At 53.0% G+C, this 25253-nt stretch overlaps 1 protein-coding gene across 1 annotated transcript in view; it reads left to right on the forward strand.

Moving 5' to 3' along the window:
* LOC138368944 (mucin-2-like) overlaps nt 1-24258 on the forward strand; it is a 145615-nt gene extending 121357 nt beyond the window's left edge. Inside the window, exons 6-10 of the mRNA XM_069331669.1 lie at nt 17796-17821; nt 18213-18670; nt 20938-21258; nt 21924-22281; nt 23987-24258. Of these exons, the coding sequence (XP_069187770.1) occupies nt 17796-17821; nt 18213-18670; nt 20938-21258; nt 21924-22281; nt 23987-24258 (1435 nt within the window). The remainder of the gene's footprint in view (nt 1-17795; nt 17822-18212; nt 18671-20937; nt 21259-21923; nt 22282-23986) is intronic.
* The last annotated feature ends 995 nt before the right edge of the window (nt 24259-25253 follow it).

Consider the following 25253-nt stretch of genomic DNA (forward strand, 5'->3'; position numbering starts at 1 on the left):
AGGCTGTTGAAGGAGGCTGTTGAAGGAGGCTGTTGAAGGTGGCTGTTGAAGGAGGCTGTTGAAGGTGGCTGTTGATGGTGGCTGTTGATGGTGGCTTTTGAAGGTGGCTGTTGATGGTTGCTGTTGAAGGAGGCTGTTGAAGGAGGCTGTTGATGGTGGCTGTTGATGGTGGCTGTTGATGTTGGCTGTTGAAAGTGGCTGTTGATGGTGGCTGTTGAAGGAGGCTGTTGAAGTAGGCTGTTGAAGGTGGCTATTGAAGATGACTGTTGAAGGAGGCTGTTGATGGTGGCTGTTGAAGGAGGCTGTTAAAGGAGGCTGTTGAAGGTGGCTGTTGAAGGTGACTGTTGAAGGAGGCTGTTGATGGTGGCTGTTGAAGGAGGCTGTTGATGGTGGCTGTTGAAGAAGGCTGTTGAAGGTGGCTGTTGAAGGAGGCTGTTGAAGGAGGCTGTTGAAGGTGGCTGTTGAAGGAGGCTGTTGAAGGTGGCTGTTGAAGGAGGCTGTTGAAGGTGGCTGTTGAAATTGGCTGTTGATGGTTGCTGTTGAAGTTGGCTGTTGAAAGAGGCTGTTGAAGGAGGCTGTTGAAGGAGGCTGTAGAAGGAGGCTGTTGAAGGAGGCTGTTGAAGGTGGCTGTTGAAGAAGGCTGTTGAAGGTGGCTGTTGAAGGAGACTGTTGATGATGGCTGTTGATGGTGGCTGTTGAAGGAGGCTGTTGAAGGTGGCTGTTGAAGGAGGCTGTTGAAGGAGGCTGTTGAAGGTGGCTGTTGAAGGAAGGCTGTTGAAGGTGGCTGTTGAAGGAGGCTGTTGATGATGGCTGTTGATGGTGGCTGTTGAAGAGGCTGTTGAAGGTGGCTGTTGAAGGAGGCTGTTGAAGGAGGCTGTTGAAGGTGGCTGTTGAAGGAGGCTGTTGAAGGAGGCTGTTGAAGGTGGCAGTTGAAGGAGGCTGTTGAAGGTGGCTGTTGAAGGAGGCTGTTGATGGTGGCTGTTGAAGGGAGGCTGTTGAAGGTGGCAGTTGAAGGAGGCTGTTGATGGTGGCTGTTGATGGTAGCTGTTGATGGTAGCTGTTGAAGGAGGCTGTCAAAGGAGGCTGTTGAAGGAGGCTGTTGATGGTGGCAGTTGAAGGAGGCTGTTGATGGTGGCTGTTGAAGGAGGTTGTTGAAGGAGGCTGTTGAAGGAGGCTGTTGAAGGAGGCTGTTGAAGGAGGCTGTTGAAGGTCGCTGTTGATGGTGGCTGTTGATGGTGGCTGTTGAAGGTGGCTGTTGATGGTGGCTGTTGAAGGAGGCTGTTGAAGGAGGCTGTTGATGGTGGCTGTTGAAGATGACTGTTGAAGGAGGCTGTTGATGGTGGCTGTTGAAGGATGCTGTTGAAGGAGGCTGTTGAAGGTGGCTGTTGAAGGTGACTGTTGAAGGAGGCTGTTGATGGTGGCTGTTGAAGGAGGCTGTTGATGGTGGCTGTTGAAGGAGGCTGTTGAAGGTGGCTGTTGAAGGAGGCTGTTGAAGGAGGCTGTTGGAGGTGGCTGTTGAAAGAGGCTCTTGAAGGTGGCTGTTGAATGAGGCTGTTGAAGGAGGCTGTTGAAGGTGGCTGTTGATGGTGGCTGTTGAAGGAGGCTGTTGAAGATGGCTGTTGAATGAGGCTGTTGAAGGTGGCTGTTGAATGAGGCTGTTGAAGGAGGCTGTTGAAGGTGGCTGTTGGAGGGAGGCTGTTGAAGGAGGCTGTTGAAGGAGGCTGTTGATGGTGGCTGTTGAAGGAGGCTGTTGAAGGTGGCTGTTGGAGGGAGGCTGTTGAAGGAGGCTGCTGAAGGAGGCTGTTGATGGTGGCTGTTGAAGGAGGCTGTTGAAGGAGGCTGTTGATGGTGGCTGTTGAAGGGGGCTGTTGAAGGAGGCTGTTGAAGGTGGCTGTTGAAGGAGGCTGTTGATAATGGCTGTTGAAGGTGGCTATTGATGGTGGCAGTTGAAGGTGGCTGTTGATGGTGGCTGTTGAAGGAAGCTGTTGAAGGAGGCTGTTGATGGTGGCTGTTGAAGGAGGCTGTTGAAGCAGGCTGTTGAAGGAGGCTGTTGATGGTGGCTGTTGAAGGTGGCTGTTGATGGTGGCAGTTGAAAGAGGCTGTTGATGGTGGCTGTTGAAGGAGGCTGTTGAAGGAGGCTGTTGAAGGAGGCTGTTGATGGTGGCTGTTGAAGGTGGCTGTTGAAGGTGGCTGTTGAAGGTGGCTGTTGAAGGTGGCTGTTGAAGGTGGCTGTTGAAGGAGGCTGTTGAAGGTGGCTGTTGAAGGTGGCTGTTGAAGGAGGCTGTTGAAGGTGGCTGTTGAAGGAGGCTGTTGAAGGTGGCTATTGAAGGAGGCTGTTGAAGGTGGCTGTTGAAAGTGGCTGTTGATGGTTGCTGTTGAAGTTGGCTGTTGAAGGAGGCTGTGTAAGGAGGCTGTTGAACGAGGCTGTTGAAGGTGGCTGTTGAAGGAGGCTGTTGAAGGAGGCTGTTGAAGGAGGCTGTGGATGGTGGCTGTTGATGGTGGCTGTTGATGTTGGCTGTTGAAGGTGGCTGTTGATGGTGGCTGTTGAAGGTGACTGTTGAAGGAGGCTGTTGATGGTGGCTGTTGAAGGAGGCTGTTGATGGTGGCTGTTGAAGAAGGGGGTTGAAGGTGGCTGTTGAAGGAGGCTGTTGAAGGAGGCTGTTGAAGGTGGCTGTTGAAGGAGGCTGTTGAAGGTGGCTGTTGAAGGAGGCTGTTGAAGGAGGCTGTTGAAGGTGGCTGTTGAAGGAGGCTGTTGAAGGTGGCTGTTGAAGGAGGCTGTTGAAGGTGGCTGCTGAAAGAGGCTGTTCAAGGAGGCTGTTGAAGGAGGCTGTTGAAGGTGGCTGTTGAAGGAGGCTGTTGAAGGTGGCTGTTGAAGGAGGCTGTTGAAGGTGGCTGTTGAAAGTGGCGGTTGATGGTTGCTGTTGAAGTTGGCTGTTGAAAGAGGCTGTTGAAGGAGGCTGTTGAAGGAGGCTGTAGAAGGAGGCTGTTGAAGGAGGCTGTTGAAGGTGGCTGTTGAAGGAGGCTGTTGAAGGTGGCTGTTGAAGGAGGCTGTTGAAGGAGGCTGTTGAAGGTGGCTGTTGAAGGAGGCTGTTGAAGGTGGATGTTGAAGGAGGCTGTTGAAGGTGGCTGTTGAAGGAGGCTCTTGATGGTGGCTGTTGAAGGAGGCTGTTGAAGGTGGCTGTTGAAGGAGGCTGTTGAAGGTGGCTGTTGAAGGGAGGCTGTTGAAGGTGGCTGTTGAAGGAGGCTGTTGATTGTGGCTGTTGATGGTGGCTGTTGAAGGAGGCTGTTGATGGTTGCTGTTGAAGTTGGCTGTTGAAGGAGGCTGTTGAAAGAGGCTGTTGAAGGAGGCTGTGTAAGGAGGCTGTTGAAGGAGGCTGTTGAAGGTGGCTGTTGAAGGAGGCTGTTGAAGGAGGCTGTTGAAGGAGGCTGTTGATGGTGGCTGTTGATGGTGGCTGTTGATGTTGGCTGTTGAAGGTGGCTGTTGATGGTGGCTGTTGAAGGAGGCTGTTGAAGGAGGCTGTTGAAGGAGACTGTTGAAGGAGGCTGTGTAAGGAGGCTGTTGAAGGAGGCTGTTGAAGGTGGCTGTTTTAGGAGGCTATTGAAGGTCGCTGTTGATGGTGGCTGTTGATGGTGGCTGTTGAAGGTGGCTGTTGATGGTGGCTGTTGAAGGAGGCTGTTGAAGGAGGCTGTTGATGGTGGCTGTTGAAGATGACTGTTGAAGGAGGCTGTTGATGGTGGCTGTTGAAGGAGGCTGTTGAAGGAGGCTGTTGAAGGTGGCTGTTGAAGGTGACTGTTGAAGGAGGCTGTTGATGGTGGCTGTTGAAGGAGGCTGTTGATGGTGGCTGTTGAAGGAGGCTGTTGAAGGTGGCTGTTGAAGGAGGCTGTTGAAGGAGGCTGTTGGAGGTGGCTGTTGAAAGAGGCTGTTGAAGGTGGCTGTTGAATGAGGCTGGTGAAGGAGGCTGTTGAAGGTGGCTGTTGATGGTGGCTGTTGAAGGAGGCTGTTGAAGATGGCTGTTGAATGAGGCTGTTGAAGGTGGCTGTTGAATGAGGCTGTTGAAGGAGGCTGTTGAAGGTGGCTGTTGGAGGGAGGCTGTTGATGGAGGCTGTTGAAGGAGGCTGTTGATGGTGGCTGTTGAAGGAGGCTGTTGAAGGTGGCTGTTGGAGGGAGGCTGTTGAAGGAGGCTGTTGAAGGAGGCTGTTGATGGTGGCTGTTGAAGGAGGCTGTTGAAGGAGGCTGTTGATGGTGGCTGTTGAAGGAGGCTGTTGAAGGAGGCTGTTGAAGGTGGCTGTTGAAGGAGGCTGTTGATGGTGGCTGTTGAAGGTGGCTATTGATGGTGGCAGTTGAAGGTGGCTGTTGATGGTGGCTGTTGAAGGAAGCTGTTGAAGGAGGCTGTTGATGGTGGCTGTTGAAGGAGGCTGTTGAAGCAGAATGTTGAAGGAGGCTGTTGATGGTGGCTGTTGAATGTGGCTGTTGAAGGAGGCTGTTGAAGGTGGCTGTTGAAGGAGGCTGTTGAAGGTGGCAGTTGAAAGAGGCTGTTGATAGTGGCTGTTGAAGGAGGCTGTTGAAGGAGGCTGTTGAAGGAGGCTGTTGATGGTGGCTGTTGAAGGTGGTTGTTGAAGGTGGCTGTTGAAGGTGGCTGTTGAAGGTGGCTGTTGAAGGTGGTTGTTGAAGGAGGCTGTTGAAGGTGGCTGTTGAAGGAGGCTGTTGAAGGTGGCTGTTGAAGGAGGCTGTTGAAGGTGGCTATTGAAGGAGGCTGTTGAAGGTGGCTGTTGAAAGTGGCTGTTGATGGTTGCTGTTGAAGTTGGCTGTTGAAGGAGGCTGTTGAAAGAGGCTGTTGAAGGAGGCTGTGTAAGGAGGCTGTTGAAGGAGGCTGTTGAAGGTGGCTGTTGAAGGAGGCTGTTGAAGGAGGCTGTTGAAGGAGGCTGTTGATGGTGGCTGTTGATGGTGGCTGTTGATGTTGGCTGTTGAAGGTGGCTGTTGATGGTGGCTGTTGAAGGAGGCTGTTGAAGTAGGCTGTTGAAGGTGGCTATTGAAGATGACTGTTGAAGGAGGCTGTTGATGGTGGCTGTTGAAGGAGGCTGTTGAAGGAGGCTGTTGAAGGTCGCTGTTGAAGGTGACTGTTGAAGGAGGCTGTTGAAGGTGGCTGTTGAAGGAAGCTGTTGAAGGTGGCTATTGAAGGAGGCTGTTGATGGTGGCTGTTGAAGGAGGCTGTTGAAGGTGGCTGTTGAAGGAGGCTGTTGAAGGAGGCTGTTGGAGGTGGCTGTTGAAAGAGGCTGTTGAAGGTGGCTGTTGAATAAGGCTGTTGAAGGAGGCTGTTGAAGGTGGCTGTTGATGGTGGCTATTGAAGGAGGCTGTTGAAGATGGCTGTTGAATGAGGCTACTGAAGGAGGCTGTTGAAGGAGGCTGTTGAAGGAGGCTGTTGAAGGTGGCTGTTGAAGGAGGCTGTTGAAGGTGGCTGTTGATGGTGGCTGTTGATGGTGGCTTTTGAAGGTGGCTGTTGATGGTTGCTGTTGAAGGAGGCTGTTGAAGGAGGCTGTTGATGGTGGCTGTTGATGGTGGCTGTTGATGTTGGCTGTTGAAAGTGGCTGTTGATGGTGGCTGTTGAAGGAGGCTGTTGAAGTAGGCTGTTGAAGGTGGCTGTTGAAGATGACTGTTGAAGGAGGCTGTTGATGGTGGCTGTTGAAGGAGGCTGTTAAAGGAGGCTGTTGAAGGTGGCTGTTGAAGGTGACTGTTGAAGGAGGCTGTTGATGGTGGCTGTTGAAGGAGGCTGTTGATGGTGGCTGTTGAAGGCTGTTGAAGGTGGCTGTTGAAGGAGGCTGTTGAAGGAGGCTGTTGAAGGTGGCTGTTGAAGGAGGCTGTTGAAGGTGGCTGTTGAAGGAGGCTGTTGAAGGTGGCTGTTGAAGGAAGCTGTTGATGGTGGCTGTTGAAGGAGGCAGTTGAAGGTGGCTGTTGAAGGAGGCTGTTGAAGGAGGCTGTTGAAGGTGGCTGTTGAAGGAGGCTGTTGAAGGTGGCTGTTGAAGGAGGCTGTTGAAGGTGGCTGTTGAAAGTGGCTGTTGATGGTTGCTGTTGAAGTTGGCTGTTGAAAGAGGCTGTTGAAGGAGGCTGTTGAAGGAGGCTGTAGAAGGAGGCTGTTGAAGGAGGCTGTTGAAGGTGGCTGTTGAAGAAGGCTGTTGAAGGTGGCTGTTGAAGGAGACTGTTGAAGGAGGCTGTTGAAGGTGGCTGTTGAAGGAGGCTGTTGAAGGTGGTTGTTGAAGGAGGCTGTTGAAGGTGGCTGTTGAAGAAGGCTAATGATGGTGGCTGTTGAAGGAGGCTGTTGAAGGTGGCTGTTGAAGGAGGCTGTTGAAGGTGGCTGTTGAAGGAAGGCTGTTGAAGGTGGCTGTTGAAGGAGGCTGTTGATGATGGCTGTTGATGGTGGCTGTTGAAGGAGGCTGTTGAAGGTTTCTGTTGAAGGAGGCTGTTGAAGGAGGCTGTTGAAGGTGGCTGTTGAAGGAGGCTGTTGAAGGAGGCTGTTGAAGGTGGCAGTTGAAGGAGGCTGTTGAAGGTGGCTGTTGAAGGAGGCTGTTGATGGTGGCTGTTGAAGGGAGACTGTTGAAGGTGGCAGTTGAAGGAGGCTGTTGATGGTGGCTGTTGATGGTAGCTGTTGATGGTAGCTGTTGAAGGAGGCTGTCAAAGGAGGCTGTTGAAGGAGGCTGTTGATGGTGGCAGTTGAAGGAGGCTGTTGATGGTGGCTGTTGAAGGAGGTTGTTGAAGGAGGCTGTTGAAGGAGGCTGTTGAAGGAGGCTGTTGAAGGAGGCTGTTGAAGGAGGCTGTTGAAGGAGGCTGTTGATGGTGGCTGTTGAAGGAGGCTGTTGAAGGAGGCTGTTGAAGGAGGCTGTTGAAGGAGGCTGTGTAAGGAGGCTGTTGAAGGAGGCTGTTGAAGGTGGCTGTTTTAGGAGGCTGTTGAAGGTCGCTGTTGATGGTGGCTGTTGATGGTGGCTGTTGAAGGTGGCTGTTGATGGTGGCTGTTGAAGGAGGCTGTTGAAGGAGGCTGTTGATGGTGGCTGTTGAAGATGACTGTTGAAGGAGGCTGTTGATGGTGGCTGTTGAAGGAGGCTGTTGAAGGAGGCTGTTGAAGGTGGCTGTTGAAGGTGACTGTTGAAAGAGGCTGTTGATGGTGGCTGTTGAAGGAGGCTGTTGATGGTGGCTGTTGAAGGAGGCTGTTGAAGGTGGCTGTTGAAGGAGGCTGTTGAAGGAGGCTGTTGGAGGTGGCTGTTGAAAGAGGCTGTTGAAGGTGGCTGTTGAATGAGGCTGTTGAAGGAGGCTGTTGAAGGTGGCTGTTGATGGTGGCTGTTGAAGGAGGCTGTTGAAGATGGCTGTTGAATGAGGCTGTTGAAGGTGGCTGTTGAATGAGGCTGTTGAAGGAGGCTGTTGAAGGTGGCTGTTGGAGGGAGGCTGTTGAAGGAGGCTGTTGAAGGAGGCTGTTGATGGTGGCTGTTGAAGGAGGCTGTTGAAGGTGGCTGTTGGAGGGAGGCTGTTGAATGAGGCTGTTGAAGGAGGCTGTTGATGGTGGCTGTTGAAGGAGGCTGTTGAAGGAGGCTGTTGATGGTGGCTGTTGAAGGGGGCTGTTGAAGGAGGCTGTTGAAGGTGGCTGTTGAAGGAGGCTGTTGATAATGGCTGTTGAAGGTGGCTATTGATGGTGGCAGTTGAAGGTGGCTGTTGATGGTGGCTGTTGAAGGAAGCTGTTGAAGGAGGCTGTTGATGGTGGCTGTTGAAGGAGGCTGTTGAAGCAGGCTGTTGAAGGAGGCTGTTGATGGTGGCTGTTGAAGGTGGCTGTTGATGGTGGCAGTTGAAAGAGGCTGTTGATGGTGGCTGTTGAAGGAGGCTGTTGAAGGAGGCTGTTGAAGGAGGCTGTTGATGGTGGCTGTTGAAGGTGGCTGTTGAAGGTGGCTGTTGAAGGTGGCTGTTGAAGGTGGCTGTTGAAGGTGGCTGTTGAAGGAGGCTGTTGAAGGTGGCTGTTGAAGGTGGCTGTTGAAGGAGGCTGTTGAAGGTGGCTGTTGAAGGAGGCTGTTGAAGGTGGCTATTGAAGGAGGCTGTTGAAGGTGGCTGTTGAAAGTGGCTGTTGATGGTTGCTGTTGAAGTTGGCTGTTGAAGGAGGCTGTGTAAGGACGCTGTTGAAGGAGGCTGTTGAAGGTGGCTGTTGAAGGAGGCTGTTGAAGGAGGCTGTTGAAGGAGGCTGTTGATGGTGGCTGTTGATGGTGGCTGTTGAAGGAGGCTGTTGAAGGTGGCTGTTGAAGGAGGCTGTTGAAGGTGGCTATTGAAGGAGGCTGTTGAAGGTGGCTGTTGAAAGTGTCTGTTGATGGTTGCTGTTGAAGTTGGCTGTTGAAGGAGGCTGTGTAAGGAGGCTGTTGAAGGAGGCTGTTGAAGGTGGCTGTTGAAGGAGGCTGTTGAAGGAGGCTGTTGAAGGAGGCTGTTGATGGTGGCTGTTGATGGTGGCTGTTGATGTTGGCTGTTGAAGGTGGCTGTTGATGGTGGCTGTTGAAGGAGGCTGTTGAAGTAGGCTGTTGAAGGTGGCTGTTGAAGATGACTGTTGAAGGAGGCTGTTGATGGTGGCTGTTGAAGGAGGCTGTTGAAGGAGGCTGTTGAAGGTGGCTGTTGAAGGTGACTGTTGAAGGAGGCTGTTGATGGTGGCTGTTGAAGGAGGCTGTTGATGGTGGCTGTTGAAGAAGGGGGGTTGAAGGTCGCTGTTGAAGGAGGCTGTTGAAGGTGGCTGTTGAAGGAGGCTGTTGAAGGTGGCTGTTGAAGGTGGCTGTTGAGTGAGGCTGTTGAAGGAGGCTGTTGAAGGTCGCTGTTGAAGGAGGCTGTTGAAGGTGGCTGTTGAAGGAGGCTGTTGAAGGTGGCTGCTGAAAGAGGCTGTTGAAGGAGGCTGTTGAAGGAGGCTGTTGAAGGTGGCTGTTGAAGGAGGCTGTTGAAGGTGGCTGTTGAAGGAGGCTGTTGAAGGTGGCTGTTGAAGGAGGCTGTTGAAGGAGGCTGTTGAAGGTCGCTGTTGAAGGAGGCTGTTGAAGGTGGCTGTTGAAGGAGGCTGTTGAAGGTGGCTGCTGAAAGAGGCTGTTGAAGGAGGCTGTTGAAGGAGGCTGTTGAAGGTGGCTGTTGAAGGAGGCTGTTGAAGGTGGCTGTTGAAGGAGGCTGTTGAAGGTGGCTGTTGAAAGTGGCGGTTGATGGTTGCTGTTGAAGTTGGCTGTTGAAAGAGGCTGTTGAAGGAGGCTGTTGAAGGAGGCTGTAGAAGGAGGCTGTTGAAGGAGGCTGTTGAAGGTGGCTGTTGATGGAGGCTGTTGAAGGTGGCTGTTGAAGGAGGCTGTTGAAGGAGGCTGTTGAAGGTGGCTGTTGAAGGAGGCTGTTGAAGGTGGATGTTGAAGGAGGCTGTTGAAGGTGGCTGTTGAAGGAGGCTATTGATGGTGGATGTTGAAGGAGGCTGTTGAAGGTGGCTGTTGAAGGAGGCTGTTGAAGGTGGCTGTTGAAGGGAGGCTGTTGAAGGTGGCTGTTGAAGGAGGCTGTTGATTGTGGCTGTTGATGGTGGCTGTTGAAGGAGGCTGTTGAAGGTGGCTGTTGAAGGAGGCTGTTGAAGGAGGCTGTTGAAGGTGGCTGTTGAAGGAGGCTGTTGAAGGAGGCTGTTGAAGGTAGCAGTTGAAGGAGGCTGTTGAAGGTGGATGTTGAAGGAGGCTGTTGAAGGTGGCTGTTGAAGGAGGCTATTGATGGTGGCTGTTGAAGGAGGCTGTTGAAGGTGGCTGTTGAAGGAGGCTGTTGAAGGTGGCTGTTGAAGGGAGGCTGTTGAAGGTGGCTGTTGAAGGAGGCTGTTGATTGTGGCTGTTGATGGTGGCTGTTGAAGGAGGCTGTTGAAGGTGGCTGTTGAAGGAGGCTGTTGAAGGAGGCTGTTGAAGGTGGCTGTTGAAGGAGGCTGTTGAAGGAGGCTGTTGAAGGTGGCTGTTGAAGGAGGCTGTTGAAGGAGGCTGTTGAAGGTAGCAGTTGAAGGAGGCTGTTGAAGGTGGCTGTTGAAGGAGGCTGTTGATGGTGGCTGTTGAAGGGAGGCTGTTGAAGGTGGCAGTTGAAGGAGGCTGTTGATGGTGGCTGTTGATGGTAGCTGTTGAAGGAGGCTGTCAAAGGAGGCTGTTGAAGGAGGCTGTTGATGGTGGCAGTTGAAGGAGGCTGTTGATGGTGGCTGTTGAAGGAGGTTGTTGAAGGAGGCTGTTGAAGGAGGCTGTTGAAGGACGCTGTTGAAGGAGGCTGTTGAAGGAGGCTGTTGAAGGAGGCTGTGTAAGGAGGCTGTTGAAGGAGGCTGTTGAAGGTGGCTGTTGTAGGAGGCTGTTGAAGGTGGCTGTTGATGGTGGCTGTTGATGGTGGCTGTTGAAGGTGGCTGTTGATGGTGGCTGTTGAAGGAGGATGTTGAAGGAGGCTGTTGATGGTGGCTGTTGAAGATGACTGTTGAAGGAGGCTGTTGATGGTAGCTGTTGAAGGAGGCTGTTGAAGGAGGCTGTTGAAGGTGGCTGTTGAAGGTGACTGTTGAAGGAGGTTGTTGAAGGAGGCTGTTGAAGGAGGCTGTTGAAGGAGGCTGTTGAAGGAGGCTGTTGAAGGAGGCTGTTGAAGGAGGCTGTGTAAGGAGGCTGTTGAAGGAGGCTGTTGAAGGTGGCTGTTGATGGTGGCTGTTGAAGGTGGCTGTTGATGGTGGCTGTTGAAGGAGGATGTTGAAGGAGGCTGTTGATGGTGGCTGTTGAAGATGACTGTTGAAGGAGGCTGTTGATGGTAGCTGTTGAAGGAGGCTGTTGAAGGAGGCTGTTGAAGGTGGCTGTTGAAGGTGACTGTTGAAGGAGGCTGTTGAAGGTGGCTGTTGAAGGAGGCTGTTGAAGGTGGCTGTTGAAGGAGGCTGTTGAAGGTGGCTGTTGAAGGAGGCTGTTGAAGGAGGCTGTTGAAGGAGTCTGTTGAAGGAGGCTGTTGAAGGTGGCTGTTGAAGGAGGCTGTTGAAGGTGGCTGTTGAAGGAGGCTGTTGAAGGAGGCTGTTGAAGGAGGCTGTTGAAGGTGGCTGTTGAAGGAGGCTGTTGAAGGTGGCTGTTGAAGGAGGCTGTTGAAGGTGGCTGTTGAAAGTGGCTGTTGATGGTTGCTGTTGAAGTTGGCTGTTGAAGGAGGCTGTTGAAGGAGGCTGTTGAAGGAGGCTGTTGAAGGAGGCTGTTGAAGGAGGCTGTTGAAGGTTGCTGTTGAAGGTGGCTGTTGAAGGTGGCTGTTGAAGGAGGCTGTTGAAGGAGGCTGTTGAAGGAGGCTGTTGAAGGTGGTTGTTGAAGGAGGCTGTTGAAGGTGGCTGTTGAAGGAGGCTGTTGAAGGAGGCTGTTGAAGGAGGCTGTTGAAGGTGGCTGTTGAAGGAGGCTGTTGATGGTGGCTGTTGAAGGAGGCTGTTGAAGGTGGCTGTTGAAGGTGGGTGTTGATGGTGGCTGTTGATGGTGGCTGTTGAAGGTGGCTGTTGAAGGTGGGTGTTGATGGTGTCTGTTGAAGGTGGTTGTTGAAGGGAGGCTGTTGAAGGTGGCTGTTGAAGGAGGCTGTTGATGGTGGCTGTTGAAGGTGGCTGTCGAAGGAGCCTGTTGAAGGAGGCTGTTGAAGGAGGCAGTTGAAGGAGGCTGTTGATGGTGGCTGTTGAATGAGGCTGTTAAAGGTTACTGTTGAAGGAGGCTGTTGATGGTGGCTGTTGAAGGAGGCTGTTGAAGGTGGCTGTTGAAGGAGGCTGTTGAAGGTGGCTGTTGAAGGGAGGCTGTTGAAGGTGGCTGTTGAAGGAGGCTGTTGATGGTGGCTGTTGATGGTGGCTGTTGAAGGAGGCTGTTGAAGGTGGCTGTTGAAGGAGGCTGTTGAAGGTGGCTGTTGAAGGAGGCTGTTGAAGGAGGCTGTTGAAGGTGGCATTTGAAGGAGGCTGTTGAAGGTGGCTGTTGAAGGAGGCTGTTGAAGGTGGCTGTAAAAGGGAGGCTGTTGAAGGTGGCAGTTGAAGGAGGCTGTTGATGGTGGCTGTTGATGGTGGCTGTTGAATGAGGCTGTTAAAGGTTACTGTTGAAGGAGGCTGTTGATGGTGGCTGTTGATGGAGGCTGTTGAAGGTGGCTGTTGAAGGAGGCTGTTGAAGGTGGCTGTTGAAGGGAGGCTGTTGAAGGTGGCTGTTGAAGGAGGCTGTTGATGGTGGCTGTTGATGGTGGCTGTTGAAGGAGGCTGTTGAAGGTGGCTGTTGAAGGAGGCTATTGAAGGAGGCTGTTGAAGGTGGCTGTTGAAGGAGGCTGTTGAAGGAGGCTGTTGAAGGTGGCATTTGAAGGAGGCTGTTGAAGGTGGCTGTTGAAGGAGGCTGTTGAAGGTGGCTGTTGAAGGAGGCTGTTGAAGGTGGCAGTTGAAGGAGGCTGTTGATGGTGGCTGTTGATGGTGGCTGTTGATGGTGGCAGTTGAAGGAGGCTATTGAAGGAGGCTGCTGAAGGAGGCTGTTGAAGGAGGCTGTTGAAGGAGGCTGTTAATGGTGGCTGTTGAAGGAGGCTGTTGATGGTAGCTGTTGAAGGAGGCTGATGAAGGAGGCTGTTGAAGGAGGCTGTTGAAGGAGGCTGTTAATGGTGGCTGTTGAAGGAGGCTGTTGATGGTGGCTGTTGAAGGAGGCTGATGAAGGAGGCTGTTGAAGGTGGCTGTTGAAGGAGGCTGTTGAAGGTGGCTGTTGAAAGTTGCTGTTGATGGTTGCTGTTGAAGTTGGCTGTTGAAGGAGGCTGTTGAAGGAGGCTGTTGAAGGAGGCTCTTGAAGGAGGCTGTTGAAGGAGGCTGTTGAAGGTGGCTGTTGAAGGAGGCTGTTGAAGGTGGCTGTTGAAGGAGGCTGTTGAAGGAGGCTGTTGAAGGAGGCTGTTGAAGGAGGCTGTTGAAGGTGGCTGTTGAAGGAGGCTGTTGAAGGAGGCTGTTGAAGGAGGCTGTTGAAGGTGGTTGTTGAAAGTGGTTGTTGATGGTTGCTGTTGAAGTTGGCTGTTGAAGGAGGCTGTTGAAGGAGGCTGTTGAAGGAGGCTGTTGAAGGAGGCTGTTGAAGGTTGCTGTTGGAGGTGGCTGTTGAAGGTGGCTGTTGAAGGAGGCTGTTGAAGGAGGCTGTTGAAGGTGGTTGTTGAAGGAGGCTGTTGAAGGTGGCTGTTGAAGGAGGCTGTTGAAGGAGGCTGTTGATGGTGGTTGTTGAAGGAGGCTGTTGAAGGTGGCTGTTGAAGGAGGCTGTTGATGGTGACTGTTGAAGGAGGCTGTTGAAGGTGGCTGTTGAAGGTGGGTGTTGATGGTGGCTGTTGATGGTGGCTGTTGAAGGTGGCTGTTGAAGGTGGGTGTTGATGGTGGCTGTTGAAGGTGGCTGTTGAAGGGACGCTGTTGAAGGTGGCTGTTGAAGGAGGCTGTTGATGGTGGCTGTTGAAGGTGGCTGTTGAAGGAGGCTGTGAAGGAGGCTGTTGAAGGAGGCAGTTGAAGGAGGCTGTTGATGGTGACTGTTGAATGAGGCTGTTGAAGGTGGCTGTTGAAGGAGGCTGTTGATGGTGGCTGTTGAAGGAGGCTGTTGAAGGTGGCTGTTGAAGAAGGCTGTTGAAGGTGGCTGTTGAAGGGAGGCTGCGGAAGGTGGCTGTTGAAGGAGGCTGTTGATGGTGGCTGTTGATGGTGGCTGTTGAAGGAGGCTGTTGAAGGTGGCTGTTGAAGGAGGCTGTTGAAGGAGGCTGTTGAAGGTGGCTGTTGAAGGAGGCTGTTGAAGGAGGCTGTTGAAGGTTGCATTTGAAGGAGGCTGTTGAAGTTTGCTGTTGAAGGAGGCTGTTGAAGTTGGCTGTTGAAGGGAGGCTGTTGAAGGTGGCAGTTGAAGGAGGCTGTTGATGGTGGCTGTTGATGGTGGCTGTTGATGGTGGCAGTTGAAGGAGGCTGTTGAAGGAGGCTGTTGAAGGAGGCTGTTGAAGGAGGCTGTTGAAGGAGGCTGTTAATGGTGGCTGTTGAAGGAGGCTGTTGATGGTGGCTGTTGATGGTGGCTGTTGAAGGAGGCTGTTGATGGTGGCTGTTGAAGGAGGCTGATGAAGGAGGCTGTTGAAGGGGGCTGTTGATGGTGGCTGTTGAAGGAGGCTGTTGAAGGGGGCTGTTGATGGTGGCTGTTGAAGGAGGCTGTTGAAGGAGGCTGTTGAAGGAGGCTGTTGAAGGTGGCTGTTGAAGGTGGCTGTTGAAGGTGGCTGTTGAAGGTGGCTGTTGAAGGGGGCTGTTGATGGAGGCTGTTGAAGGAGGCTGTTGAAGGTGGCTGTTGAAGGAGGCTGTTGAAGGAGGCTGTTGAAGGAGGCTGTTGAAGGTGGCTGTTGAAGGAGGCTGTTGAAGGAGGCTGTTGAAGGAGGCTGTTGAAGGAGGCTGTTGAAGTTGGCTGTTGAAGGTGGCTGTTGAAGGTGGCTGTTGAAGGAGGCTGTTGAAGGAGGCTGTTGAAGGAGGCTGTTGAAGGTGGCTGTTGAAGGTGGCTGTTGAAGATGGCTGTTGAAGGTGGCTGTTGAAGGGGGCTGTTGATGGTGGCGGTTGAAGGAGGCTGTTGAAGGTGGCTGTTGAAGGTGGCTGTTGAAGGTGGCTGTTGAAGGTGGCTGTTGAAGGAGGCTGTTGAAGGAGGCTGTTAAAGGAGGCTGTTGAAGGTGGCTGTTGAAGGTATCTGTTGAAGGAGGCTGTTGAAGGTGGCTGTTGAAGGTGGCTGTTGATGATGGCGGTTGAAGGAGGCTGTTGAAGTTGGCTGTTGAAGTTGGCTGTTGAAGGAGGCGGCGGAAGTGTTCTGTCTCCCTCTAACTTTACTGTTCAATACGACATATTTGACTCTAATCCTCCCAGGATGTTAGTGCTGCTGACAAGTGTCCCATGTAAAGTGCTGGAAAAAGTATTTAAATAGAGAATAGTTGAACTTTTGGAAATAATAAACTTTTGTAATAAATGGATAGCAAGCAATGCGAAAGCGAAAGTCGTGCCTTGCAATCTTGAGCGAGTTCTCTGACAGGGTTACTAAATAAAACAACAGGAAAAATAGGGCTGGTTAGACTACATTTTTCCTAAAATGACAAAAATTATATATTCCTCATGACTGGATAGAGTTCAAGATGGAGAAGCGAGCAAGAATACGTGGAAAGACACTGAACTTCGTAAGAGAAGACCTGACGGAGAGAGAACAGAGTGATACAGGTTGATTTCGCTTTGGACGAAAATAACAAGTTGAGTTGGTCTCCACTTGTCGAGGGTCAAGGGATGATCCGCGCACCCGTAGCTCGTACAAGGCTATGATTACACTCTACATAAAACTAATGGGAACAGTAACGACCGACGAAGCCTTTAGAAGGTCATAGGACGACTTAATTGACAAACTACTAGAAAGGACAAACAATTGGTTGCAAGATTACAATCCCCAAATTCAACCACCGACACAAAAATGTGAACTGCCAAAAATTTGGAAGACGGCTAATTAATGTAGTTCCGATTTACAAGAAGGGGGATAGACAGGAGGCTTTGATCTACAGGCCAGTGTCCCTAACCTGCATACTATGCAAGCTGACGGAGAATATTGTGCGAAGAAAGCTAGTGGAGCACCTGGAGCGAAGGAACTTTGTAACACAACATCAACATGGGTTCATGGATGGCAAGTCCTGCCAAAGAGGATTAATTGAATTCTTCGACCAGGTAACAAAAATAAGCAGACGAAAGAGAAGGGTGGGTAGACTGCGTATTTTTGGATTGCTAGAAAGCCTTTGACACAGTACCACATGAGAGACTAGTGCTCAAGCTGGAGATGCAGGCAGGATTGAAAGGGAAGGTACTCCATGGGATAAAGGTTCCTAAACAATAGAAGACAGCTAGTCACTGTGAGGGTGAGGTTTCGGAGTGGCGAGGCGTCACCAGTGGAGTCCCACAGGGATCGGTTCTTGGACCTATACGGTTTCTGATATATGTAAATGATCTCCCAGAGGGTATAGACTCATTCCTTTCAATGTATGCTGATGATTCAACATTTATGAGGAGGATTAACACAGGAAAATAGTATGAGACTACAAAAATTACCTAAACAAACTGAAGGATGGTTCAACAAATGGCTATTAAAGTGCAACCCAAGTAAATGTAAGGTAACGAAACTAGGCGGAGGAAATAGAAGAACATACACTGGATATCGAATGGGAGATGAAGTCCTTCAAGAAACGGACGGAGAGAAAGATCTAAGAGTTGATATCACGCCAAACCTGTCTCCAGAAGCCCACATGAAAAGAATAACGTCTGTGACGCATGCGAGGCTGGCTAACATCAGAACTGCCTTCAGGAACCTGTGTAAGGAATCCTTCGGAACCTCACGTCGCTGGAAGACAGAGGAGCTCAGGAAGACAAGATCACCAAATACAACATTCTCAGGGGAATTGACAGGGTAAACAAGGATAGATTATTTACCACGGGTGGTACACGCACAAAGGGACATCAGAAGATCAGTACTCAAATGAACCACAGAGACATAAGAAAGAACGTCTTCAGTCTCAGAGTAGATAGTAAATGAGATGCACTAGGCAGTGATATGGTGGAGGCTGACTCCATTCACTGTTTCAAATATAAATATGATAGAGCCCAGTAGGCTCAGGAATCTGTACACCAGTTGACTGACATTTGAGAGGCGGGACCAAAGAGCCAGAGCTCAACCCCCGCCAACACAACTAGGTGAGTACACACAGACAACACAGCCGCCCGCTACACCAGCGCCCCTATGTGGCTTCTTATCTTGAGGTTATCTTGAGATGATTTCGGGGCTTTAGTGTCCCCGCGGCCCGGTCCTTGACCAGGCCTCCACCCCCAGGAAGCAGCCTGTGACAGCTGACTAACACCCAGGTACCTATTTTACTGCTAGGTAACAGGGGCATAGGGTGAAAGAAACTCTGATCATTCTTTCTCGCCGGCGTCTGGGATCGAACCCAGGACCACAGGATCACAAGTCCCGCGTGCTATCCGCTCGGCCGACCGGCTACTGACACAGCCGACCACTACACCAGCCCCTATGTGGCTACTGACACAGCCGACCACTTCACCAGCCCCTATGTGGCTACTGAAACAGCCGACCACTACACCAGCCCCTATTTGGCTACTGACACAGCCGACCACTACACCAGTCCCTATGTGGCTACTGACACAGCCGACCACTACACCAGTCCCTATGTGGCTACTGACACAGCCGACCACTACACCAGTCCCTATGTGGCTACTGACACAGCCGACCAGCACACCAGCCCCTATACCTGGTTGATACCTGGTTGATGGGGTTCTGGGAGTTCTTCTACTCCCCAAGCCCGGCCCGAGGCCAGGCTTGACTTGTGAGAGTTTGGTCCACCAGGTTGTTGCTTGGAGCGGCCCGCAGGCCCACATACCCACCACAGCCCGGTTGGTCCGGCACTCCTTGGAGGAATAAATCTAGTTTCCTCTTGAAGATGACCACGATTGTTCCGGCAATATCTCTTATGCTTGCTGGGAGGACGTTGAACAACCGCGGACCTCTGATGTTTATACAGTGTTCTCTGATTGTGCCTATGGCACCTCTGCTCTTCACTGGTTCTATTCTGCATTTTCTTCCATATCGTTCACTCCAGTACGTTGTTATTTTACTGTGTAGATTTGGTACTTGGCCCTCCAGTATCTTCCAGCTGTATATTATTTGATATCTCTCTCGTCTTCTTTCTAGTGAGTACATTTGGAGGGCTTTGAGACGATCCCAATAATTTAGGTGCTTTATCTCGTCTATGCGTGCCGTATATGTTCTCTGTATTCCCTCTATTTCAGCAATCTCTCCTGCTCTGAAGGGGGAAGTGAGTACTGAGCAATACTCAATACTATGTGGTACTCAGTACTCAATACTCAGTACTATGTGGCTACTGACACAGCCGATCACTACACCAGCCCCTATGTGGCTACTGACAGCCGACCACTACACCAGCCCCTATGTGGCTACTGACACAGCCGACCACTACACCAGCACCCACATGTGGCTACTGACTCAGCCGACCAATACAACAGGACCCCTATGTGGCTACTGACAGCTGACCACTACACCAGCGCCCCTATGTGGCTACTGACTCAGCCAACAGCTACACCAGCGCACCTATGTGGCTACTGACACAGCCGACCACTACACCAGCCCCTATGTGGCTACTGACACAGCCGACCGCTACATCAGCCCCTATGTGGCTACTGACACAGCCGACCACAACACCAGCCCCTATGTGACTACTGACACAGCCGACCACTACACCAGCACCTATGTGGCTATTGACACAACCGACCACTACACCAGCCCCTATGTATCTACTGACACAGCCGACAACTACACCAGCCCCTATGTGGCTACTGACACAGCCGACCGCTACACCAGCCCCTATGTGGCTACTGATACAGCTGACCACTACACTCGCCCCAATGTGGCTACTGACACAGCCGACCGCTACACCAGCCCCTATGTAGCTACTGACACAGCCGACCACTACACCAGCCCCTATGTAGCAACTGACACAGCCGACCACAACACCAGCCCCTATGTGACTACTGACAAAGCCGACCACTACACCAGCCCCTATGTGGCTACTGACACAACCGACAACTACACCAGCCCCTATGTGGCTACTGACATAGCCGACCGCTTCACCAGCACCCCTATGTGGGTACTGACACAGCCGACCACTACACCAGCCCCTATGTGGCTACTAACACAGCTGATCGCTACACCAGCGACCCTATGTGGCTACTGAAAAAGCCGACAGCTACACCAGCACCACTATGTGGCTACTGACACAGCCGACCACTACACCAGCCCCTATGTGGCTACTGACATAGCCGACCGCTTCACCAGCGCCCCTATGTGGCTACTGACACGGCCGACCACTTCACCAGCGCCCCTATGTGGCTACTGACACAACCGATCACTACACCAGAGCCCCTATGTGGCTACTGACACAACCGACCGCTACACCAGCTCAGTGTGGCTACTGACACAGCCGACCACAACACCAGCCCTTATGTGGCTACTGACACAGCAGACAACTACACCAGCGCCGCTATGTGGCTACTGATACAGCCGACCACCACACCAGCCCCTATGTAGCTACTGACACAGCTGACCGCTACACCAGTGCCCCTATGTGGCTACTGACACAGCCGACCACTACACCAGCCCCTATGTGGCTACTGACACAACCGACAACTACACCAGCCCCTATGTGGCTACTGACATAGCCGACCGCTTCACCAGCACCCCTATGTGGGTACTGACACAGCCGACCACTACACCAGCCCCTATGTGGCTACTAACACAGCTGATCGCTACACCAGCGACCCTATGTGGCTACTGAAAAAGCCGACAGCTACACCAGCACCACTATGTGGCTACTGACACAGCCGACCACTACACCAGCCCCTATGTGGCTACTGACATAGCCGACCGCTTCACCAGCGCCCCTATGTGGCTACTGACACGGCCGACCACTTCACCAGCGCCCCTATGTGGCTACTGACACAACCGATCACTACACCAGAGCCCCTATGTGGCTACTGACACAACCGACCGCTACACCAGCTCAGTGTGGCTACTGACACAGCCGACCACAACACCAGCCCTTATGTGGCTACTGACACAGCAGACAACTACACCAGCGCCGCTATGTGGCTACTGATACAGCCGACCACCACACCAGCCCCTATGTAGCTACTGACACAGCTGACCGCTACACCAGTGCCCCTATGTGGCTACTGACACAGCCGACCACTACACCAGCCCCTATGTGGCTACTGACACAACCGACAACTACACCAGCCCCTATGTGGCTACTGACACAGCTGACAACTACACCAGCGCCCCTATGTGGCTACTGACACAGCCGACCATTACACAAGCTCCTATGTGGCTACTGACAAAGCTGACAACTACACCAGCGCCCCTATGTGACTACTGACACAGCCGACCACTACACCAGCCCCAAAGTGGCTACTAAAACAGCAGATCGCAACACCAGCGAACCTATGTGGCTACTGAAAGAGCCGACCGCTTCACCAGCGCCCCTATGTGGCTACTGACACAGCCGACCACTACACCAGCCCCTATGTGGCTACTGACACAGCCGACAACTACACCAGCCCCTATGTGGCTACTGACACAGCTGACAACTACACCAGCGCCCCTATGTGGCTACTGACACAGCTGACCACTACACCAGCTCCTATGTAGCTACTGACAAAGCTGACAACTACACCAGCCCCAATGTGGCTACTAACACAGCTGATCGCAACACCAGCGAACCTATGTGGCTACTGAAGGAGCCGACCGCTTCACCAGCGCCCCTATGTGGCTACTGACACAGCCGACCACTACACCAGCCCCTATGTGGCTACTGACATAGCCGACCGCTTCACCAGCGCCCCTATGTGGCTACTGACACAGCCGACCACTTCCCCAGCGCCCCTATGTGGCTACTGACACAGCCGATCACTACACCAGAGCCCCTATGTGGCTACAGACACAACCGACCGCTACACCAGCTCTGTGTGGCTACTGACACAGCCGACCACTACACCAGCCCTTATGTGGCTACTGACACAGCCGACAACTACACCAGCGCCGCCATGTGGCTACTGATACAGCCGACCACCACACCAGCCCCTATGTAGCTACTGACACAGCTGACCGCTACACCAGCGCCCCTATGTGGCTACTGACACAGCCGAACACTACACCAGCCCCTATGTGGCTACTGACACAGCCGACAACTACACCAGCCCCTATGTGGCTACTGACACAGCTGACAACTACACCAGCGCCCCTATGTGGCTACTGACACAGCCGACCACTTCACCAGCGCCCCTATGTGGCTACTGACACAGCCGACCAATACACCAGCACCTATGTGGCTATTGACACAACCGACCACTACACCAGCGCCCCTATGTGGCTACTGACACAGAAGACCACTACATCAGCTACTATGTGGCTACTGACACAGCCGACCACTACACCAGCCCCTATGTGGCTACTGACACAGCCGACCACTACACTAGCCCCTACGTGGCTACAGACACAGCCGACCACTACACCAGCCCCAATGTGACTACTGACACAACCGACCGCTACACCAGCCCCTATGAGGCTACTGAGACAGCCGACTACTACACTCGCCCCTATGTGGCTACTAATACAGCCGACTGCTACACCAGCCCCAATGTGGCTACTGACACAGCCGACCACTACATCAGCCCCTATGTGGCTACTGACACATCCGACCACTACACCAGCCTCTATGTTTGCTACTGACACAGCCGACCACTACACCAGCCCCTATGTGGCTACTGACAGAGCCGACCACTACACCAGCCTCTATGTTTGCTACTGACACAGCCGACCACTACTCCAGCCCCTATGTGGCAACTGACACAGCCGACCACTACACCAGCCCCAATGTGGCTACTGACACAGCCGACAACTTCACTAGCCCCTATGTGGCTACTGACACAGCTGACAACTACACCAGCGACCCTGTGTTGCTACTGACACAGCCGACCACTACACCAGCGCCCCTATGTGGCTACTGACACAGCCGACCACTACACCAGCACCTATGTGGCTATTGACACAACCGACCACTACACCAGCGCCCCTATGTGGCTACTGACACAGCCGACCGCTACATCAGCTACTATGTGGCTACTGACACAGTCGACCGCTACATCAGCTACTATGTGGCTACAGACACAGCCGACCACTACACCAGCCCCCTATGTGGCTACTGACAAAGCCGACAACTACACCAGCCCCTATGTGGCTACTGACACCGCTGACAACTACACCAGCTCCTATGTGGCTACTGACACAGCCGACCACTACACCAGCCCCTATGTGGTTATTGACACAACCGACCACTACACCAGCGACCCTATGTGGCTACTGACAGATCCGACCGCTACATCAGCTCCTATGTGGCTAATGACACAGCCGACCACTACACCAGCACATATGTGGCAAATGACACAGGCGACCACTACCCCAGCCCCTATGTGGCAACTGACACAGCTGACCACTACACACGCTTCTATGTGGCTACTGACACAGCCGACTGCTACACCAGCCCCTATGTGGCTACTGACACAGCGGACCACTACACCAGCCCCAATGTGGCTACTGAAACAGCCGACCACTACATCAGGCCCTATGTGGCTACTGACACAGCCGACCACTACACCAGCCCCTATGTGGCTACTGACAAAGCTGACAGCTACACCAGCGCCCGTATGTGGCTACTGACACAGCCGACAACTACAACAGCGCCCCTATGTGGCTACTGACACAGCTGACCACTACACCAGCGCCTCTATGTGGCTACTGACACAGCCGACCACTACACCAGCGCCCCTATGTGGCTACTGACATAGCCGACCACTATCCCAGCCCCTATGTGGCTACTAAAACAGCGGATCGCTACACCAGCAACCCTATGTGGCTACTGACAGAGCCGACCACTACTCCAGCGCCCCTATGGGGCTACTGACACAGCTGACCACTACACCAGCCCGTATGTGGCTACTGACACAGCCGACCGCTACACCAGCCCTTATGTAGCTACTAACACAGCTGATCGCTACACCAGCGACCCTATGTGGCTACTGAAACAGCTGACCGCTTCACCAGCGCCCCTATGTGGCTACTGACAGAGCCGACCACTACACCAGCCCCAATGTGGCTACTAACACAGCTGATGGCTACACCACACACTATGTGGCTACTGAAACAGCCGACAGCTACACCAGCGCCCCTATGTGGCTACTGACGCAGCCGACCGCTACACCAGCCCCTATGTGGCTACTGACACAGCCGACCGCTTCACCAGCGCCCCTATGTGGCTACTGACACAGCCGACCACTTCACCAGCGCCCCTATATGGCTACTGACACAGCCGATCACTACACCAGAGCCCCTATGTGGCTACTGACACAGCCGACCACTTCACCAGCGCCCCTATGTGGCTACTGACACAGCCGATCACTACACCAGAGCCCCTATGTGACTACTGATACTACCGACCGCTACACCAGCTCTATGTGGCTACTGACACAGCCGACCACTACACCAGCCCTTATGTGGCTACTGACACACCCGACCACTACACCAGCGCCCCTATGTTGCTACTGACACAGCCGACCGCTACACCATCGCCCCTCTGTGGCTACTGACACAGCCGACCGCTACACCAGCCCTTATGTGGCTACTGATACAGCCAACTACTACACCAGCCCCTATGTGGCTACTGACACAGCCGACCACTACACCAGCCCCTATGTGGCTACTGACACAGCCGACCACTACACCAGCGCCCCAATGTGGCTACTGACAGAGCCGACCACTACACCAGCGCCCCTATGTGGCTACGGACACCGCCGTCCGCTACACCATCGCCCCTATGTGGCTACTGACACAGCCGACCGCTACACCAGCTACAATTAGCTACTGACTCCGCCGACCACTACACCAGCGCCCCTATGTGACTACTTTAAAGCCTACCACTACACCTGCCCCTATGTAGCTACTGACACAGCTGACCACTACACTAGCGCCCCTATGTGCTACTGACACAGCTGACCACTACACGAGCCCCTATGTGGCTACTGACACAGCTGACCACTACACGAGCCCCTTTGTGGCTACTGACACCGCCGACCGCTAAAGCCAGCCCCTATGTGGTTACTGACACAGCCGACCGCTACACCATCACCCTTATGTGGCTACTGACACAGCCGACGACTACACCAGTGCCGCTGAGTGGGTACTGATAGAGCCCACCACTACACCAGCCTCTATGTGGCTACTGACACTGCCGACCGCTACACCAGCGCCCCTATGTGGCTACTGACACAGCTGACCACTACACCAGTGCCCCAATGTGGCTACTGACACAGCTGGCCGCTACATCAGTGCTGCTATGTGGCTACTGACACAGCCGACCACTACACCAGCCCGTATGTGGCTACTGACACAGCCGACTACTACACCATCCCCTATGTGGCTACTGACACAGCCGAACACTACACCAGCCCCTATGTGGCTACTGACACAGCCGACTACTACACCATCCCCTATGTGGCTACTGGCACAGCCGACCACTACACTAGACCCTATGTAGCTACTAACACAGCTGACCGCTACACCTGCGCCCCTATGTGGCTACTGACACAGCCGACCACTACATCAGCGCCCCTATGTGGCTACTGATACAGCCGACCACCACACCAGCCCCTATGTGGCTACTGACACAGCTGAGCGCTACACCAGCGCTCCTATGTGGCTAATGACACAGCCGACAACTACACCAGCCCCCCTATATGGCTACTGACAAAGCCGACTACTACACCAACCCCTATGTGCCTACTGACACAGCCGACCACTTCATTAGCCCCTATGTGGCTACTGACACAGCCGACCACTGCACCAGCCTCTATGTTTGCTACTGACACAGCCGACTACTACACCAGCCCCTATGTGGCAACTGACACTGCCGACCACTACACTAGCCCCTATGTGGCTACTGACACAGCCGACTTCTACACTCGCCCCTATGTTGCTACTGACACAGCCGACCGCTACACCAGCCCCTATGTGGCTATTTACACACCCGACCACTACATCAGCCCCAATGTGGCTACTGACACAGCCGAACACTACACCAGCCTCTATGTTTGCTACTGACACAGCCTACCACTACACCAGCCCCTATGTGGCTACTGACACAGCCGACCACTACACCAGCCTCTATGTTTGCTACTGACACAGCCGACCACTACACCAGCCCCTATGTGGCTACTGACAAAGCCGACCACTACACTAGCCCCTATGTGGCTATTGACACAACTGACCACTACACCAGCCCCTATGTGGGTACTGACACAGCCGACTACTACACTCGCCCCTATATGGCTACTAACACATCCTACCGCTACACCAGGCCCTATGTGGCTACTGACACAGCTGACCACTACACTCGCCACTATGTGGCTACTGACACAGCCGACCGCTACACCAGCCCCTATGTGGCTAATGACACAGCTGACCACAACACCAGCCCCTATGTGGCTACTGACACAGCCGACAACTACACCAGCCCCTATGTGGCTACTGACACAGCTGACAACTACACCAGCGCCACTGTGTAGCTACTGACACAGCCGACCACTACACCAGCGCCCCTATGTGGCAACTGACACAGCCGA

The sequence above is a fragment of the Procambarus clarkii genome, chromosome 26 (assembly GCF_040958095.1).
Source record: "Procambarus clarkii isolate CNS0578487 chromosome 26, FALCON_Pclarkii_2.0, whole genome shotgun sequence".
NCBI classification, from domain to species: domain Eukaryota; kingdom Metazoa; phylum Arthropoda; class Malacostraca; order Decapoda; family Cambaridae; genus Procambarus; species Procambarus clarkii.